Source organism: Siniperca chuatsi, linkage group LG20, assembly GCF_020085105.1.
Source record: "Siniperca chuatsi isolate FFG_IHB_CAS linkage group LG20, ASM2008510v1, whole genome shotgun sequence".
NCBI classification, from domain to species: domain Eukaryota; kingdom Metazoa; phylum Chordata; class Actinopteri; order Centrarchiformes; family Sinipercidae; genus Siniperca; species Siniperca chuatsi.
This window is the reverse complement of record NC_058061.1, coordinates 15,428,930-15,447,967: the sequence shown is the minus strand read 5'-3', so window position 1 is coordinate 15,447,967 and position 19,038 is coordinate 15,428,930. Positions and strand designations below refer to the sequence as shown.

General features: G+C 40.8%; 1 protein-coding gene across 2 annotated transcripts; it reads left to right on the top strand.

Moving 5' to 3' along the window:
- The first annotated feature begins 6,822 nt into the window (after positions 1-6,822).
- On the top strand, positions 6,823-11,948 carry lrrc3ca (leucine rich repeat containing 3Ca). 2 transcript variants are annotated; one of them, XM_044179699.1, is made up of 2 exons: positions 6,823-7,427; positions 10,564-11,948. In XM_044179699.1, exon 2 carries the CDS (start codon positions 10,647-10,649, stop codon positions 11,439-11,441), a length of 795 nt encoding a protein of 264 aa, XP_044035634.1. In that variant the 5' UTR covers positions 6,823-7,427; positions 10,564-10,646; the 3' UTR covers positions 11,442-11,948. The 2 variants fall into 2 exon arrangements, with proteins under 2 accessions (XP_044035634.1, XP_044035635.1); XM_044179700.1 differs by having other exon boundaries at positions 6,829-7,431.
- Positions 11,949-19,038: the final 7,090 nt, after the last annotated feature.

Genomic DNA, 19,038 nt, shown 5'->3' with positions numbered 1-19,038 from the left:
GTCTTCCTCTGCTATGGTGCCCACTCATCTGACCTTGGCATGATAATAATAGGACTGAGGAGTTTGAGCTGTAGTCCGGTGGATGTAGTGGAGTGTATATACACAAATACACCCACAACTGCACACATGAATGAAGGTGCAAACGCACATTACAGTTTGATTTTGCACTTGGTATCTTCAGCCGGAAAGAATGATTGATCTCTTTTAAGAAATATAAAAGAATGTGCCAGCTGCTGTCCTCCCCTTTTCACACGTACAACAGGGATTGGATAAGATACCTTATCAAAAGAATATTTTTGATTCCTCTGTACCAGACAAGAGAGACAATTTAGGCTGTAAATGTTGTACCTTTCTTAATATAGTACAGAAGAATTGTGAACTGGAGCAGTGTTGAGAGTCTTTTGGAAGATAGAATTCACTATTACCTTCAAAAAATATCCCACCACCTCATCAAAACTGTAATCTGAAGCATGATCTAAAGGATTAGCCGAATTTAGTATTCAAACTACTTTAATTTTTTTCTACCATATAAAAGGAATAGTTTTGACATTTTGGGAAATACTCATTGCTGGCAGTCAGATAAGATCTCACTCCCATGTGTGTCTGTTAAATGTGAAGCTACAGCCAGGAGACAGTTTAGCCTTTAGCTAACTTTTAGGCAGGAGGCAGGGGAAACAGCCAGCCTGGCTCTGTCCAAAATCAGCCTTCCAGCACCTTTAAAGCTCACAAATGAACATGTTACATCTCATTTGTTAAATCTGTACAAAAACTCAAATGTAAAAACAACACTTTTTGTTTGTTTGTTCAGGTTTTGCCTGGCTACCTCATGATGACAACAAGACTCCAAGAAGTCACTACGCCCCGGTCAAGAAATAGTTCTGCACATAACCCTCCCTAAGAGCATAAATTGTAGTTTTTACACTCCTGGCAAGCTGTTTCCACCTTTTAGTCTGTATGCTAAGCTAAGCTAACTGTCTCCTGACTGTAGCTTCATATTTAACAAAGAGATAGGAGAGTGATATCTATCTTTTTTAACTCTTGGCAAGAAAGCAAATAAGCATATTTCCCAAAATGTTGAAATATTCATTTTAAAGGTAAACTGGTACATACAATAACATCTGACAAACTAAGTAGTTTAGCATATTTATGTTATGTTGATGTAGAAGACTGTCCATTGGCTTCTGATACATTTTTCTAGAAGAGGTATTTTTTAAAATGTATCTATCTACAGGATGCATCATTTTCTGGTAATTTAAGAGAATACAGTTACATATTTTTTGTATGCAACCATTACTATTCTAACCCTATAATACACTCACACACAGACTTCCTCTTATCTAGTACTAGTGGGCAGTATGAAACAGGGAATACTAAGTACTTAGCATCCAGAAATAGTCACTCATCTCATGTTGTTGAGAGACATTAGCAAAGTAGATGGACACCTGTTCTCAGTACCACCTGCTTTCCTGTTTATTTATTGATGGCCCCATGTTTTCTGAGTCCTGATACAGCATGACTGTTGGGGAAGTGGGGAAGAAAGTAACTTGATGTCTCATAGATCTGCTGATGTCTAAACGGGCTGTTTGGTGCCGCTTGATGTCCTGTGTCATACAAGGATAGTGCTGCTTTACAGATATTAGGGTGACAGGTAAACAACTGCTGCTTCCGACTGAACACTTGACAGGTGTGTCAGAGCTTCTTCCACAAGAGAACTTTGGTTGTGTAAAAGATATATGACAGTCTACAGAGATAAGGAGGATTTTCTACATGCATCTTTTTTCTTCATTTTAGCTTTCCATCCACCAAAGACAAGTCAAAGATATATGAGTTTCTCTGAAAATATTCTCAAAAGTGGATACATTTGAAAATACCGGCCTCATGTTGAAACATAGGACATATTTGAAAACACTGACATTAGACTGTGGGTTTTGACATACATGCGCTTTAATTAGCTCATATTTGGGACTACCTTAGCCTGATAGTCAGACTGAATTGCCACTACTTGATCTTAAAGGAATAGCTCGACATTTTTGGAAATACACTTATTTGCTTTTTTTGCTGAGAGCTACATGAGAAGATCAATACCCATCTCATATCTGCCCATTAGATATGAAGCTACAGGCGGGAAGCACTTAGCTTAGCTTAGCATACAGACTGAAAGCTGGGAAACAGCTAGTCTGGCTCTGTCTAAAGGTACTAGAACCTCTAAAACTCACTAATTAACACGTTATATCTCGTTTGTTTAATCCATACTAAAACCAAAATGTAAAAACTACAATTTGTGGTTTTACGAGGGGTTATGTGCAGGACTATTTCTTGGCTGGATGCAGTGATTTCCTGAACTCTTGTTGTCAGCCAGTCTGCCATCACAAAACCTCTCGTAAAACCATAAATAGTCGGGACATCTCTGGACAGAACCAGGCTAGCTGTATCATCTGCTTCCAGTCTTTATGCTAAGTTAAGCTAACTGTCTCCTAGCTATAACTGCATATTTAGTGTACAGACTTGAGAGTGGTATCGATCTTCTTATCTAACTCACAGCAAGATGGTGAGTAAGAGTATTTCCCAAAATATAGAACTAAACAGTATATTTAATAAATATTGTTAGGCAAGAGTAGACACTTATGAGTCAAATAACACCTCTGCCTCCAATGAATTGGTTAAATGTTTCAACTTGAGCCTTTAACCCAAAATGTCTATAAAGGTTGTTCTTTGAGAAATGTCACTGTGTTAGAGTTGGAGATGTGTATTCTCCCTTGGAGTTTGCTCCATCACGAGTTTCTTAAGTGAATTAGCTTGAGTTCCCCTCAGTGTTTCTGAGTAATTATTTCCAAGCAAAGATTAGTCCCATTTCTTCCTGTGGGTGTTAGATGATCGACAGGAAGTAGAGCATGTAGAGCGTAATGTGGGTACTGATATGAAAACACTCAACTAGAATGAAATAATGACAAAAAAGAGAAACCTTGAAACTGAAATTACAGCTTCGTGTTCACTGTGGGCATTTAGCTCATGCAATTTCCAGGTGTGTGACAGATAAAATGACTGCATGGCAGCAAACTGTTAAAAGTAGAAAAACAAATCGCAGTAGTTCAAGTTGTTCTGAATGTGTGCAGATGCTCACAGGAAAAATATAAATGAGAAGAGCAACCTAGATGACAAATAAAAAGCACTGGTAACATTCTTTAAGATGTGACTCATGAATATTTAAACCTTTGACATATCATGCAGACGTCCCAAATGTTTTTGGGGAAGGAAATAACACCTACAGTAAACCCATAACATTTACAACATTGAACGATTTTTTGGGTCATGTCCTTGGAGGTCCATAACATGACCTTTAAGGTGAACACCCCTCCCTGGCTGTCATTGTGAATATGTCTGAGAAACACAATGGAGTACTAAGAATTATTAATTACTTTAAAAGGGCAGTGGAAAACAACTTCAACCACCTCTATCCTGTGTTGGCAGACAGCTGCAGGCAACTATAACAACTTAACATTTAAGATGCCATACATCACAATCAGGGACGCCACTTTGTTGATTGTTCACACCTGTTGTAAGAAATGCTACCATAAGGTGTTTCACAAATATAACAGCTATAAATCTGCAGGAAATGGAACACCTTATATTCACAGTATGCAGAGTAAGTACTTTATTTTCACTTTTTAAAAACAGTTTTTCTTCAGCTCACAAGGTCACATAGATTCAACAAAAGAAGCAGATTGGATTAATCGGCTTCATCAGCTGGCAGAGTGAAATATATTGTAGACTACCATGACCTCAATAGTATTAACCTAAACATGAGTTGATGTATGCATAAATCGTTCATGTGTCAGTCATGTATCAGTGAGGTTCAGACACCATTAGGTTCCCTATTAGTCTGGTCAGCTCTGACCAAACTAGCAACTCAAGTCAATGCATCAAAACCCCTTGAGCCCCAGTCATATAGTGTCTTTTGAGCTGTTCAGCCTCGTGTTTTTCTCTTCTCACACTGACTGACTCATAGTAATTTTTAGCCATGCTGTATGGCTCTATGGATGGCAATGTTGGTCTGTCTGTTGGTTAGTCCACCACTTAGGCCTAGACTGAAATATCTCAACAACTAGTGAATGGATTGCCATGAAATTTTGTACAGATTTTGATGTTCCACAGAGGATAAAGCTTACTAACTTTGGTGATGCCCTGATCTTTCCTCTAACCACCATGAGGATGACACTTTTGGTTCTGAATGAAATATCTCCACAACTGTTAGACTGCTTAAGATTCAAGAGTCCAATACTTGTTGTTGGAAGCTTTTAAAAAGACTTAGCCAATCATAGCTCTGACAGTGGGGAACTCAACAAGGATCAATGAATACCTACAACACTTTCATATTACCAGTCCATTGCTTCCTTAATGTCAATGATATCAGACTTCAAAGACAAGGCTCTTCACAGGGAAGATGAGGTGAGGTGACCCCCCTGTTACTGGCAGTAGCAGGGAACTCCTTTTAATACACCTTTCTCACAATTTTTGATTAAAAGGTTCAAGTTAGGTAAGGAAATAAATAAATAAAGTAAGGTAATACTGTATTCACAAAGACAAGGCAGGACTTTGATCTCACTCAGGGACGAGGAGTAAGCTGGGAGCCAGAGTGTGTGTGTGTGTCTGTGTGTGCGCTTAAGTATATACGTGTGCATGTATGCGTGTTTTTGTGAGCAGACAAGACAAAGTGGGACAGAAAATGAGAAAGAAAGGGAGAGATCTCATTATTATGGATCCTTTTGTTCCACTGCAACTCAGAGCACACAGAAAAGGCTAATGGCAAAACATTCCCACCCTGTTAAGGTGACATTGTAGAAACTTTGGTACTAGTATTTTCTCAGCCAAATTCCCACTCAGCACTTTGGCTTTATGGATTAATGTTAGCTTGCAGGTATGCCCCCGGCACAGGTATCAGAGTAACAGAGAGGACGCCTGAGCCCGCTTTGAGAGACTGTAGAGAAAAGGAGGAAAAAAGACACTTTGATCCACTTGAAAGTGTAGTATATCAGGTCTAATGCTTGGTTGATAATGCATACAGCCCCCGTCTAGCTGCCAACCACAGCGGAGCATTTGAACTAATCTGATAAAGCTGGGAAAGACTGACTGCTAGTGCACTCTCCTCAGTAGATGAGGAAAGTAATCCTATTTTCTGCTGTTTCACTGTCATATGCTCTTCCACCTAGCTGATCTTCTTCTAATTGACAAGTGCAGCCTCATAACCTCAGGGTTGTAAAGGGAGTGAATGTAGAGCAGCAACAATGAACAACAAGTTATGTGTTTCTCATGGGGACTGACACTACACAAATGTATTATGGTGGTTTTATCAATCAATCAATCAACCCTACAATGACATACCAAAGTAAAATCTGCATGAAAACATTAAAAGATTCTGTTTTGGTTTTGACTTTGACCAATATATCTATAGGTTAGTGTAACACTGTGATCACCCTCTTCACTGTAGAGGTAGCAGACATGAAGAAATAGCTTTACAACATAGTCAGATTAGACCAAAGAAATACAAACCTCAGTTGACTTGTAAACAGTTCAACCTAAACTTAATCAGCTAAGCAATTATTTGAAGGGCTAAACAAACATAAACATAAAACGTAGCAGCCCAATAAACCCAATATGACTGCCGTTTGCATTGTGGAGCTACAACTCCTGCGGGTTAATCTGTTGGTTTACAGGGGAACAAGAGATGTGGCCCAAATGAGAAGTCCAACATAATGACAAGGGATTGAGATGGTCCAAAGTGACAAACAAAAATGTGTTTTGATGTTAAAGGAACTGGTTTGACACTTGGATCCATTTGGCTCCACCATGACTGTAAACTGTTCCCAGCAGTGTGCCCATGAAATCCCTAAAGTAATGGTGTTAAGTGCAGTACAATCTTTGGCCAACCTATAGATAAATTGTCCAAATGAGACAGGGATAAGGACAGGGACATGAAAAAGATATGTTAGAGAACAGCAATACTCTGACTGGTCTCACTATATATTAACAGTCTATGATATAACAAATGAGCACTGAAATATGATTAGAGTTGCATTAAAAGCCTGCGTTTCAAGTAAAATATACAGTAAAAGAAGGATGCTTTGTTTTCCTTTCTGTTATCCGCACACCCATTGATAATTAGAAAATGGTTCATGCAGTTAAGGCCGGATTACATGACAAGTGGACCCCGGCGCAAAAATGAGCTGTGCTCTTTGGGCCCCTGATGGTCTAAGGCCCCGGGGCAGCTGCCCTGTTGGAAATCCAGCCTTTCACTCAGTGCTTACAGCTAACATTGTCCAAGACTGAGACAAAAAGTTGTAAAGTACTAGAATTTTCCTTTTCAGGCGCATTACACAGGGACATAAAAAATATGACAGCGGTAATATTTCACTCTACCTGGTCACAATAGACAGTCTATGATACTACAGAAAGAAAGAAAGAAAGAAAGAAAGAAAGAAAGACCCATCCACAGTCTGTCATTCCAGAGCACCAGGGAAGGAGTTTGGGTGGAGTGTCCCACTTTATTGATTTTAATTCCATTAATACCTTATGACTGGCTGCTTGGCAGACTCGCCCAGGCCAGTGCCCATGCACGTCTGTTTTCACAGTGGATTTGATTGGGCTTCCTTATCGGCTGGCAGCAGGCAGGAAAAGGGCCCGGAGACGGCCAAAGATCCACCGCCCTGGCAGCCAGGCTGCATGTTTGGAACAACAAGCTTCAGATCAGAAATGATTAGTGTAGGCTGCCAACCCAACCGCTCTATGTATGAGCACTGCACTGTGTATGAGATCACTTCTGTGTGTGTAAGAGAGAGCGAGTGGGTGTGTGTGTATGTGGGGAGGGGGGATTGCTCACTTTAATGGCACCTGATGCATGCACATTAAATCCACTTCACTCACAGCAATCAACAGATGCATAAGAAAGAATGTGTACATTTGCATTAATGCATTGCCAACACCCAGGTCCTTCCAGCAGTCATTCATCCAGCCATTGAGGCTTTCAGTCTAAATGCATTGCGCGCCATGTGTCTGCCATTTTAAACTTTACCTTGATATATATATTTTTTGTCATATCCAGGATCAGTCAGTGAGACACCGCCGTCAGTGAGAGTCTTGCAGTTGCGCTGCGTCCTCGTCAGTTCGCGCTGGCACCAGCAATGTTGCCTAGTTTTCTGGTTGCGTGGAAACTAAAAGGCAGCACTGCGCGAGTCCTGAACTATAGGAGCATTTCCAGTGGCGCTTCGTGGTTCTCAGCACAAGTTTAACGAGCTGCAAGAGGACCTGATGGAAACGGACCGAAACACTGACCGAACCGCCTCCTCGGGAGCGCTCTGATCTGCTGGACGAGCTTATTGTTGGGCACTTTTTAAGAAACACATCATGAAAAGGAGAGGAAAAGCGGCAAAGACGTGAGTGAGTGTGTGTGTGTGTGTGTCTGTTACTGATCAAAACGCATGTGTTTTCTTTGGGATATATTGCATGCATCTACACAGTTTTAATCCGTCAGTTTGCTGTTTTCGAGTTTTAATGCGGGTTTCTAAATGTGATTGGTGCTGGAAACAAGCACCGGATGGTGCTGACTACAACAAGATGAAAGACAAACTTAACAAGGGTATCAGTTCCCAGGAGGCATCGCCTTTATCTCCTTTCCTTTCAGTTAATTTCCCACCAGATGCTTGTTGCTTATGAGTAGAATTTAAATTTGAGCAGGAACTGATACCTAATCCACTGTTAGGCTTTAATTTTGCATCTTAAATGTCCTCAGCTTGTGTTGTGATTAATATAAATTCATTAGATCAATGTTGTCAAGTTTGTATTAAGGACATGGAAATTACAGTAACTATGAGATCAAACATACTGTACATTAAATGCTATTACACTATTGAAAGAGCTGACTGTCCTTCTGTAACAGTGTGCTTATGCATGTTGCTCTCTAGGTTCAACTCAATTAGATTATTCTATGTGGAAAAATGGGCTCTTCAGGTCCAATGGAAACCTGCCAAGCACAGTGTTGCACTCTAAGGAACAAAAAGAGCATCTTTAGTAATCGAGCTTGGCATTGAGTAACGGGTCGGGAGTGGATAGAGCTTAAAGCACTGAAATATGATTACAGCTGCATTAAAAGCCTGTGTTTCATGTTAAAGATGTCAAGGATGCTTTATGTTCCTGTTTCCCTTTTTGTCACACCCCCCACCCCATTGATAACTAAAAAAACAGCATCTTATTTGCCATTCATGCATTGCTCACAGCTGTGATGTGATGCCACAAAGAAGTTAGATTCATGCATGAAAAACACTATGTCATAACCTACATTAACATATTAAATTTGGGTTGCATTTTAATGCCGTCTCCTGTTTGGGTTTGAGTACAAATTGCTGCTGGTCATATAATTGGTCCCAGAGACTTGTTAGTACAGCACTGACAGAAGTGAATTTATGAAGTGAGAGACTGACCTTTGGCTGTAAGAGCACTGTATTTATTGCTTAAATTAAAAGCAGGAGAGTTATTTATCACAGAGGTAGGCAATGACTTTAGGACAACTGACATCACCTGATTTAGAGGCCAACTGATTTATTGCATTTAGAGTATATGGCTGTAAGATGGGTTATATTTGTTATAAGGTATAGACAATTAGTAAAATGACTCTTTTTTGCCAATGATGTTATTGAGAAGCATATTTTGGATGGAAAATTTCGATTGAAAATCTTTTTGTACTGGTGCCCCACCCTGCGACTCATGAGGTTTACACCCTCGATTGTTTATCCCATCCACAGATGACACCTCTCCTTCCTCTCCCCCCTGTTCTTTCACTGCCAGCTGTCCTCATCAACTGTCCCTTTGACTTACTAACATTTGCTCCTTTCCTTGATGTCTCATTAGTGTCACACACTGTTCTCTGTGTTGTTATTGTAATGTTACCCCTCTGCTTAAATCCTCTTAATAACATTCTTTCTCTCACAACCCTGTGCTGGTGTGTCCAATTTCCATCCTTGCCCACATGCTTTCTCCTCCTCCATCACCAGCCTTCTACTTCTGCTCCCCCATTATCTCTCAGCAAAATGCCATACTGGCATGCCATGTGATGGGAAAAGTACAGCCTTTACAGGAGCATAATGTTACTCATTAACTTTAGGCAAGATGTTTTATTTTGTTGGGTGTTCTGTCATGTTGTTTTACTTTCTCATACACCCTGCTAACACAAAGTGTAGAGGGAAATCTTTTGAAAGTTGCTTCACCTCAATGAAGATATCTGGATTAACATCTAATGTCTGAGAGAGGCAAACTCCAGCAGTCAGAGCTTCTTAATAGCAGAGGCTTCATGTGTGCTTTGCTCTGGTGCATCAGTCTCCATCTCCTCCATGGCTCATTATTGGGGTTGTCTGGCAGGCATCTCTTAAACGGGCGTAACACAATGAGTGTTATTAGCTGTGTCTCGTAGACAAATCGCCCGTCCCCCTCACACACACATACACACCACCATTGCCACTACACTCTGTCCTCTACCCCCCAACGTCATGTGATACGTAGAGGTACTTAGAGATCGATTTCATTTTTTAATCTTGGTAAGTGGATCTTACCCAGTCTCCAGCCATTTTGAAGAAATTAAGAAGTCTGGTTAAACTCGGTGGTTTCTTTTTGTCTCAAAGAAGACAGGCCATCACATTGTCTGTTTTGTTGGCCTTGCTGCTGTTTATAGCATTAGCATTTACCCCAACAAAAGGATTGGGTGGCCAACGCTGATGCTACACTGACTTAAGGAGTTTTTCCTTAAGAGGATTAGTAACAGGATAGGAGGTAGCCTTGATCAGCTATTAATGAAGTGTGTTAGGGTGGGAAGACCTGCTATTTTCAAAGGCTTACATACAAAATATAAAGTGTAATTTACGGGACACACAGACAAGCTTTTACCTGTGTTACTTGCACTTCTGACTAAATTACCTTATGGACTAATGACTGCATAGCTGGACAGACACCAAGCAAGATTTAATAGTCACTTTCACTAAAATGGTTGCATCAGAATGGCAGATATAGTTTTAGAAAGAACTGAAATGATATATATATATACAACTCCATGAACAATCTAGTTGGTTATATGTTTTGTTAAGAACATTTTGTTCTTTGTGGTGTCACATCACTATGTTAATGCCAGTCTCTGTGTACTGAAATAGCCCTGCATCGCAGGGATGTCAATTATAAAAGAGGCACAGTGACACCAAAGGATTTTTGGAGCTTGTTTGTTGTGATGGTATGAAGGGAAAGTTTGATCCTTAGACTTTCCTAGAAATACAACAGAAGTGAAGTTGTTTCTGGCCAACAACATGCTGGAATGAGCATGCAGCATTCCCGCTGCCTTCTCACTGCAATTAGACAAGCTATTGTACCACCCATTTCTCCGTTAAATAACACTATGGACTCTGAAGAACATTGCTTATCACCCATGTTTTCTTTGAGAAAAGTATTTCACAGTACAATCTGCACTCTTTTTTTCAAATGGTAGTCTTCCCACCACTGCTAATGTGACTTTCTGTTGTTTTTATGTAATAGGCTCAACAGCTACTGGGGAGGTTGATGCAGACTTCACCTCCTGCGCCCAGGTGGTCCTTCCTGGAGTATGCCCATATCCCACGATGTCCCTACTTGCAGACTGGCTACTGCGCCACTCAGTGGTCATGTGTTTGCTGCTGCACAGCCTGGTGCTAATGACCTTCTGCTTCCACCATGCTGCCACTAGTTGCTCCAAGAGCTGCTACTGCTCTGAGAGCGAGAATGGCGGCAAAACGGTACGCTGCAGCAATCTGCAGCTCACAGAGATCCCCCAGGATATCCCCAATGACACACGACGCATCTACCTGGACTTCAACCTCTTCACTACAGTCCCAACGAATGCTTTTGCAGGTTTTCCCCACCTGGTTGAACTGGATCTATCACACAATGAATTAAGCCAGTTAGAATCAGGGGCATTCAGAGGCCTGGGCTCCTCACTACAGTTCTTAGACCTTTCTTCTAACAAGTTAGTAAACTTTAACCCTGATGCCTTTGAGGGCCTGCGGGCTCGCGCCAACCTAACAAACAATCCATGGCATTGTGACTGCAACTTGCAGATGGCCATGCCCCATGTGGACCTGGAGCCTGCGTCGCTAACGGGCATTGTGTGCCAGACTTCAGATCCTGAGGAAATAGGAGTTCAAGGACTTGCCTTCCTGTTGGCACCAGACATAGACCTATGTGTGGTGATGAAGCGGACTACAGATGTGGCCATGCTGGTCGTCATGTTCGGCTGGTTCACCATGGTCATCTCCTACCTGGTCTACTATGTCCGGGCTAATCAGGAGGACGCCCGCAGACACCTGGAGTATCTCAAGTCGTTGCCTAGGAGCCAGGGCAAGTCAGAGGAGTCTTCCACCATTAGTACTGTAGTATAGGGCTGATGGAGCTACACATGGGACCTGAAGTGGTAACCCACACCAAACAGGATGGAGCTACAACCTGCAACTACAAAGTCATCATCAGTCTCAGATGATTTCTACCAGCTGTTGTCACAGAGTCAAGGTGGGCAACAAGACATGTGCCTACACAAGAAAACCAGGCCGATGCAACCTAGCCCAGATAAATAATTTATCTTTCAGCAGCCCATTAGGGGTTTTTGTTGGCTGAGTTGATGGTCTAGTCTGCGCACTAACAAAGTAAAAGCAGCGGCATGTTTTTGGCGAATTGCAAATATGGGATACAAATGGGATTTATCCAGTGGTGCATGCACCTTGATGCACCTCGCTCACACACAGACGATTCAGAAGACAACGTCAAACAGCAATTTGAACAATGGGAAAAAGCAACACTAGTATGAGGAACTCCATGTACAACTGTTTTCCATTAAAACCCTTACGATATTCACCAGTATATTCTAAGTAAAATTATGTTTTCCATTTAAATAATTGTTTTGGGGTTTTTTCTTACTCAACTGTCTCACAAAAGATGAAAAAATGCATGATACAGCATCTAGAAATGGAATCACTCTTTAGCAAATGCATATTCAGCTCACTGTGCTGATGAATCAGATTGCTGTGTGATCAGTTACACCTCAGATATTCTGTGATGTTTTTGATAGAAGCTACTGTACCAGAGCTCCATACTGATGAGAACCGCAAACCTCCAAGCTGCCTCTGTATGTTAGGAGTATTTGACAGGAAACCCCTGCTAGCTCAACCCCATAACCAGTGGGATCCCTAAATGATCTATGCAGCATGCAGTACTCTACACTGCACATAAAGAGACACATCCTTTTCTTTTAATTAGCCATTGTCCTGATATGTTTGCCCATGTTAGCCCATTGAAAGTTAAAGTTTATTTAGCAAATGCATGGACGTAGGATATTGTAAGTTTGTGAGGAGGGAACAAACCAAAACTCATTGTCGCCCAGATGTGATGGAAGATTTGAGTCTTGTTAGCTACCTGATAGAAGCAAACTTTACATGGCATTTAATGCCTACCTGGTACCAGAAAAACACTGCAGCTCTGGAATTACTCCTCAGCATAATATGCTAATGTTGACATGCCAATCTTCAGTCACAATCCAATAACCCTGTATGCAATATTGTCTAATTGTCAGAAAAGGCTGATTTGAGGAGCAGATAATTAGAGGTTACTGCAGTTCAGCCATCATGAAATAGAAAGTGAGAGAGATTTATAATTTAAACAGGGACAAGTTTTTCATATTCTGGTAGGAAAAGCCTTTCAGCAAACACCTCACCTCTTCACCCAGTGTAAATAAGAGAACACAGAGGAGTCCTTCATGATCATACCCAGTCATCTAGACAGAGCCTCTTCCTCTGTGCTGTTTTTCATTATCTCTCATGCCTTTAATAATCACACAAGATGCCTCTGGGAGTCATACTGTCTGATGTGGTCACTCCCATGGGTTTTCCAAATAACATTTATGGGGCCATGACCTGCTGGTCCATTTGAAAGAGATGCCAGGGATGTGAATCTCCTATTTCACCAGACCGTGGCAAAGAGGAAGGTGCTTTTGTGTCTCCTCTAAACAAATTGTCAATACAACCTGAGACCACAAAAAGGGAAATGTGTTTGAGTGGAGACATAATTTAATCCACATCAGACTGTGCTCTAAGATATGCTCTTTTCTTTTCCACAGAGCAAGGTAACCCAGTGCAGTCTTGAATAATGAAATTTGATGGTTTGTCAACAAGGATTTCCCTGTGTCAGACACACAAATGCCTCTAGAGCAGAGCAAGACCACTAAATGATTTATGATGGCTATAAAAACACTGTGCACAAAGTCTGGGAATGCACCCATCATCTTGTGTGACCCAGTTCTAGAGGAGAAATTAAGGGAGAATGCCACAGGGGATCAGCTGCCCCCTTCTCTGCTGCCTGCCTTACCCTTGCTTGGGTAAAGCACTTTCCAAATGCCCTTAGGCTGCTCAGTTAGGGTCCAGAGTGCTCACAGTGGCAGCCAAAGTCAGTTCCACCTCATCCTCAAACTGCCTCTTTCTCAAAGGCAGCACTCAGTCTTTAAAGGAATAGTTTGACATCATGGGAATCATTCATCATTCTATTTCTTGCAGAGAGTTAGACAAGATGATTAATATCACTCTCAAGTATGTACCACAAATGTCTAACTACAGCCAGCAGCCGGTTAGCTTATGTTAGCATAAGGACTGGAATCAAGAGAAAACTGCAAGCCTGGCTCTTTCCAAAGGTAACAAAACCCACCTACCAGCACCTCTAAAGCTCACTAACTAACACGTTACATCGCGTTTGTTTAATCTGTCCTAATATATAATATTAATTAGTAATTAATTAGTGAGCTTTAGCCATGCTGGTAGGTGGATTTTGCTACCTTTCAATAGAGTCAGGCTAGCTGTCTCCCTGTTTCGAGTCTTTATGCTAAACTAAGCTAAGCGGCTGCTAGCTGTAGCTTCTTATTTCTGTTGTTTGGACACAGCCCTGGCTCTGTAAATGGGAAACAAACAAAGTGGCTCGGACTGAGCAACTCAACACTATTCCAGCCATTCCAGCCATGATTTGTGTGCCAGGTAATTTTAATTTACTTGCCCACAGACGTTCAGCTTACTTTCTAGTTTGCCAAGATATGCTGTTGTTGTGATGTTAGCTATAGCAGCAGGACAATTGTGAGTATCGCTGTCTGGAACTGGTCTGCTGGCTCTGGGAAACATCTCGTCTTCTCTGGCTGTTAGCTTCACAGCAGCAACTGTAGGGACAGTTTGTTAACCCACAACCTAGCTAACATTAGTTACATTACTTGTTGTGTCGCTGTTTGCTCTATATCATGGTATTTGTCATGGTATTGGATTTCTCCAGAATTGCATACCCCACCTTTAACAGTATCCATGCTCCATAGTTTCTATTAACAGGCTGAGTTTGTTTTACAGAAAACAATGATATTGATCTTGACAGAGTTAATCTTAAGGAAGCCCAGGTACAGCCTCCCATGACGAGCAGGAGGTTCAACAGTACTGAAAAATAGATGGTAAGCCTTTCTCTGACATTTCCTGCCACACACACACACACACACACACACACACACACACACACACACACAGCTCCCTCCTTCCCTCTTTCCTCTGATAACAGACTCTCACGCAGGCTTTGAAACCAGCCACTGTTAAGGGAGGCTCACCGCTAGAGCAGATAAACATAAAACTAGTAACAGACATGTGTGACTCTGTATTTCTTTCAGCTAATGCATGTCTTTTGTTCACCTGTATGTACGACAGGTGTGTGTGCATGGCGGGAGTAAGGGTACTGGTAATGTAACACCTCTGTTCCCCAGCACACATAAATGTTGCTGAGGTTAATTTAAATTTCAGGCCAGCTCAGCTTGCCCGCCTGCTACCTTAGACACGTTACACTGGTGTGAGCATTACAACTGCTGGGTAATGGGACACAAAGTGGGGGATAAGGTGACGCATCCAATCCTACAGAGCGCAGCCCTGTTTGGGATTGGGTTGCAGGTGAAAATGTTTCCAGGCTCGGAGATCACATGGGATCTCCCAGTGAGGGCCTGTGTGGGCACCTGATTTCCTCTTTTAGCCAAAAAAGGTAAGTGACACCTAATATGATGTATCTCAGGAGAGTGACATCGACATCCTTTGGGTGAGTGTCAATATTCTGAGATGGTCTGAGGGGGTGATCCAGAGACAAAAGACAGATGATCAGAGCTGTCTAAGGAGAAAACACTGTTTCGAGGTCCCAGCTTCATTTTGTATTACACAGCTCCCCCTGTCGTGGAAAGTGTGTAAGTGTGATGAAAATAAATGCCTTTATCTTAATGTTTTCACATTAAGATTAGCATTTATTAGTCAAATATGCTTTTGTACTTTTAAGGAATGTACATCAGCAACAACACACAGTGCACACTAGAAGCATACAGAACCAAAAACACAGCCATAGCAGCAAACAGTAGTGTTTTATAATAAGGGCATTTGTTAACAGCAGGGCCAGATTAAGCCACTAGTGGGCCCTGGGGACAAAAGAGCTTTGGGTCCCTGTTGAGACCTCCACTCACCTGTTCCGCCAACCCATTTTGCCTGGAGTCCAGAAATCAACCTGAATACTAGCTGCCTCAGGTTTGCTGTAAGTTAGTTTGTGAAAATTTGATTAAACTCAAATTTGTTTAAGAATGTGTATCATGTAAGCATGTTACCGACTGAAATATATAATAAGGTATTAAACTAGAATTGACACAGAGCCCATCTATAAAACAGGGCCTCAAGATTAGATAAAAAATGCAGGAATAACTTGCCCTTGCCACTTCAATTTTTATTGTGTTTTAGTGGTACAACAAAATTGCAAATAATCAAATTACACTAACAAAATATTTAATAAATTACAATCACTTTGCTGGTGTGGCAGTTACCCCCATAGCATACTAATCAATGTAACAGTATTTTCAGTGATCTCATAAATCCCCATAAATCATTTTTTATTACTATACAGCATGTATCATATTATAATAGAATGTCAAAATGTAATGTTGAAATGGCATACATCAAATACAGGTGGTTACTTATACAGCTATTACACAGTAAATGGCTATTACAATTGTACTATAGACATATGAATGAGTGATGACTGGTATACATGAATATACTATGCATAGCTAAAACACAGGAGGTGAAACAGCTGAAATGTGAGTACTGACGGGTTTAATGAACATTATATACAACATGGCATATGTATAAATAACTACTGCACAGTACATGGATATGTATGTTTAAAATTGCCCTGTGGACAATAAATCTACATCTACATGTGACCTGCTAAGTAGTAGTAAGTAGTATAAATTTAATGTAGGTCAAGATTCTCAGTCTGGATATACTCTCAGGGATTGAACATCTTTTGTGAAACCAGGGACATAAAGAATACATGGATGATTTATCATTAAATGTTTCAACCTGTATACATTTCCATCATAAGATTACAAATGAGAGATGTACTTATATGTCAAATTCAGCTGATGAAGGTGTCTTGTATCTGAGTCAGAATTTTTATGGAATTACACATCATGTCATGTCTGCTGTGAAATCATTTCCTGAGCAACATCCGTTCCTGTCTAAACCTCCTGCCTCTGGGGAAGACCAGGTTTCAACATCTATCCTCTCAATTGGACTCACATTCCATGTAAAACACATTTTGCAATTCCTTGGTTCTGTCATTTCCCGAGCAACAGAACAGCTCAGCTTAACTCTCACTGCGCGTGAAATTACACAATCGATAATGAAAACCTGGTTTCAAAAGAGATCTATCCTGGACAGTCTTATCAGTCTTATCATGTAACCACAACAACTTGTCTTTGGATCTGACCCATAAATAGCGCATATTATCTCAAACTCCCCTCTTAAGCAGTTTCTGATATACATTTTATTTTGTAGAATTTAGTGTTTGTCAAATGGAGACACATATGGTATTTCAGCATAAGAAGGCAAATGTTTCTGTTCACAGGACTGATGTTCTGCATGAACACTAGTGCTAATGTTAAGCTGAGTTAGTGCCAGTTCCTTTCGTCCAAATGTTTTTAGTTTAAAAAAGTTAGAAGGCAGTTACTTATCTACTAAGATCTTTGTAGATGAACAATATTTATGTTTCAAAAGCAGAAAACATTTGATATCGACACCTTTTGTGAAACTGAGACATGGTCCCAGGACCCAGGATTAACCCTAAAACCTGTTTCCTTTAACATGTTAAATACTGAGTCATTTTATGGCCATCTTTGGGCTCTCTAAACCCAGGTTCTTTTATGGCTACCTGAGTAATCCAACATGAAAAAGAAGCTGTATGTCACAAAAATATGAGATTTAAGAGGTGAGTGTAAATGTGTGTGATGTAAAACCCTTTTCTGTTTTCATTGTGGATACTCTCCTTGCCTGCCATCTTAAAACTCCTTTTGACCTCTTCAGTCCATCCAGATTGACCTGTGGGTTCATCTTTTAAATGCCTGTTGAAGAGCCAATCATTGTTCATCACTGCAGAACCTTATTTTAAATTACTATTAATACCGCAAGGCTTTCATGGACTACAAACATAGCATACTAAATCTAATGTAAATCATGCACCAGATATCTTTCCACTTGTTGTAATGATAGCGTTGTAAGAAGGAGATAAAAAGTCGACACTGTGTTATGGATGAAATAAAGCATCAGAGTGCTTGTGTTCAAGGGTTAAAAAGGCAGGACATGCCTGTGCAGTCTTTCCTTTTGCCCAGCCAAAGGCAATCTACCACATTGTTCCACCGCTAGAACCAAATAATGTTTTCAACTGGGTCGCTGACCGGGCCATGGAGCGAGGCCTCGGCAGTGAATAATGCCCTCCTTTCATGGGCAGGATTGATTGGAGATCAGACCAGTGTAGATTTCAGGGATCAGATTTGACGGCTTCCCTTCACAACCTATCATGCATGGCCAGATGTAACATAGCTACACTGACTGATCAAGGGGCCTCGTGTCAGAGCATGAAGCAAACCGATCTGCTACAATGGAGGCACAAGATTGACCTATGAGGTGATTACATAACTCTCACCACAATGTTATACGTCTGGAGTTTACAATTTTGAAATGAGGATTTAATGGATAATTTCAGGTGGTAAAATGAATAGTGGTTTGACAATTTGGGAAATACGCTTATTCACTTTCTTGCAAAGAGTTAAGTGGGACGATAGATACCACTCTCATGTCTGTGCGGTAAATATGTAGCTGGAGCCAGCAGCCAGTTAGCTTATCTTAGCATAAAGACTGGAAATAGGGTGAAACAGCTAGCCCGGCTCTGTCTAAATGTAAAAGATATAAGGCTACCAGCACCTCTGAAGTTCACTAATTAATTTATTCTGTACAGAAACGGAAGTGTAAAAATGACACGTGGTTTTACGGGGAGTCATGCACGGGTATATATATATATATATATATATATTTCTTGGCTGGGGGCAGTGACCTCCTGGAGTCTCCATTGCTTGCCTGGAAACCTCACAGCTACAACTTCAGTTTTTGTACGAATTAAACAAAGTATAACGTGCTAATTATTGAGCTTTGCAGGTATTGGTAGGCCAATTTTTTTACCTTTGGACAGAGTCAGGCTAGTTGTTCCAGTCTTTACGCTAAGCTAAGCTAAGCTAAGCTAAGCTAACCTAACCTAACCTAACCCTCTCCTGGCGGTAGCTTCATATTTAGCGTACAAACTCAAGAGTTGTACCAATCTTCTCATCTAACTCTCGGCAAAAAATTAAATGGGAGTATTTCTCATAATGTCGAACTATTCCTTTAAGGGAAGGATGAACTGAAATCCCATTTGTATGAAATAAATTAGTGTTAAACCACTGTTTTTAAATTTCTCCAGCAATTTATGTTCACCTTAGTGACTGTTGTTTTTCACTGCACTTTGAAATTTGTGAGATTTGTGAATGAAATGCAAGCATAACACTTTTTGCAGAGTGTAACCACACAGCTGAGGTGTATTTTGTAAAACACATAATTCCACCAGATAGCGCTC

What these genes read in the sequence shown, in the direction of transcription:
- lrrc3ca (XM_044179699.1), top strand. Translation starts at nt 10,647, where the DNA reads ATGTCCCTACTTGCAGACTGGCTACTGCGCCACTCAGTGGTCATGTGT.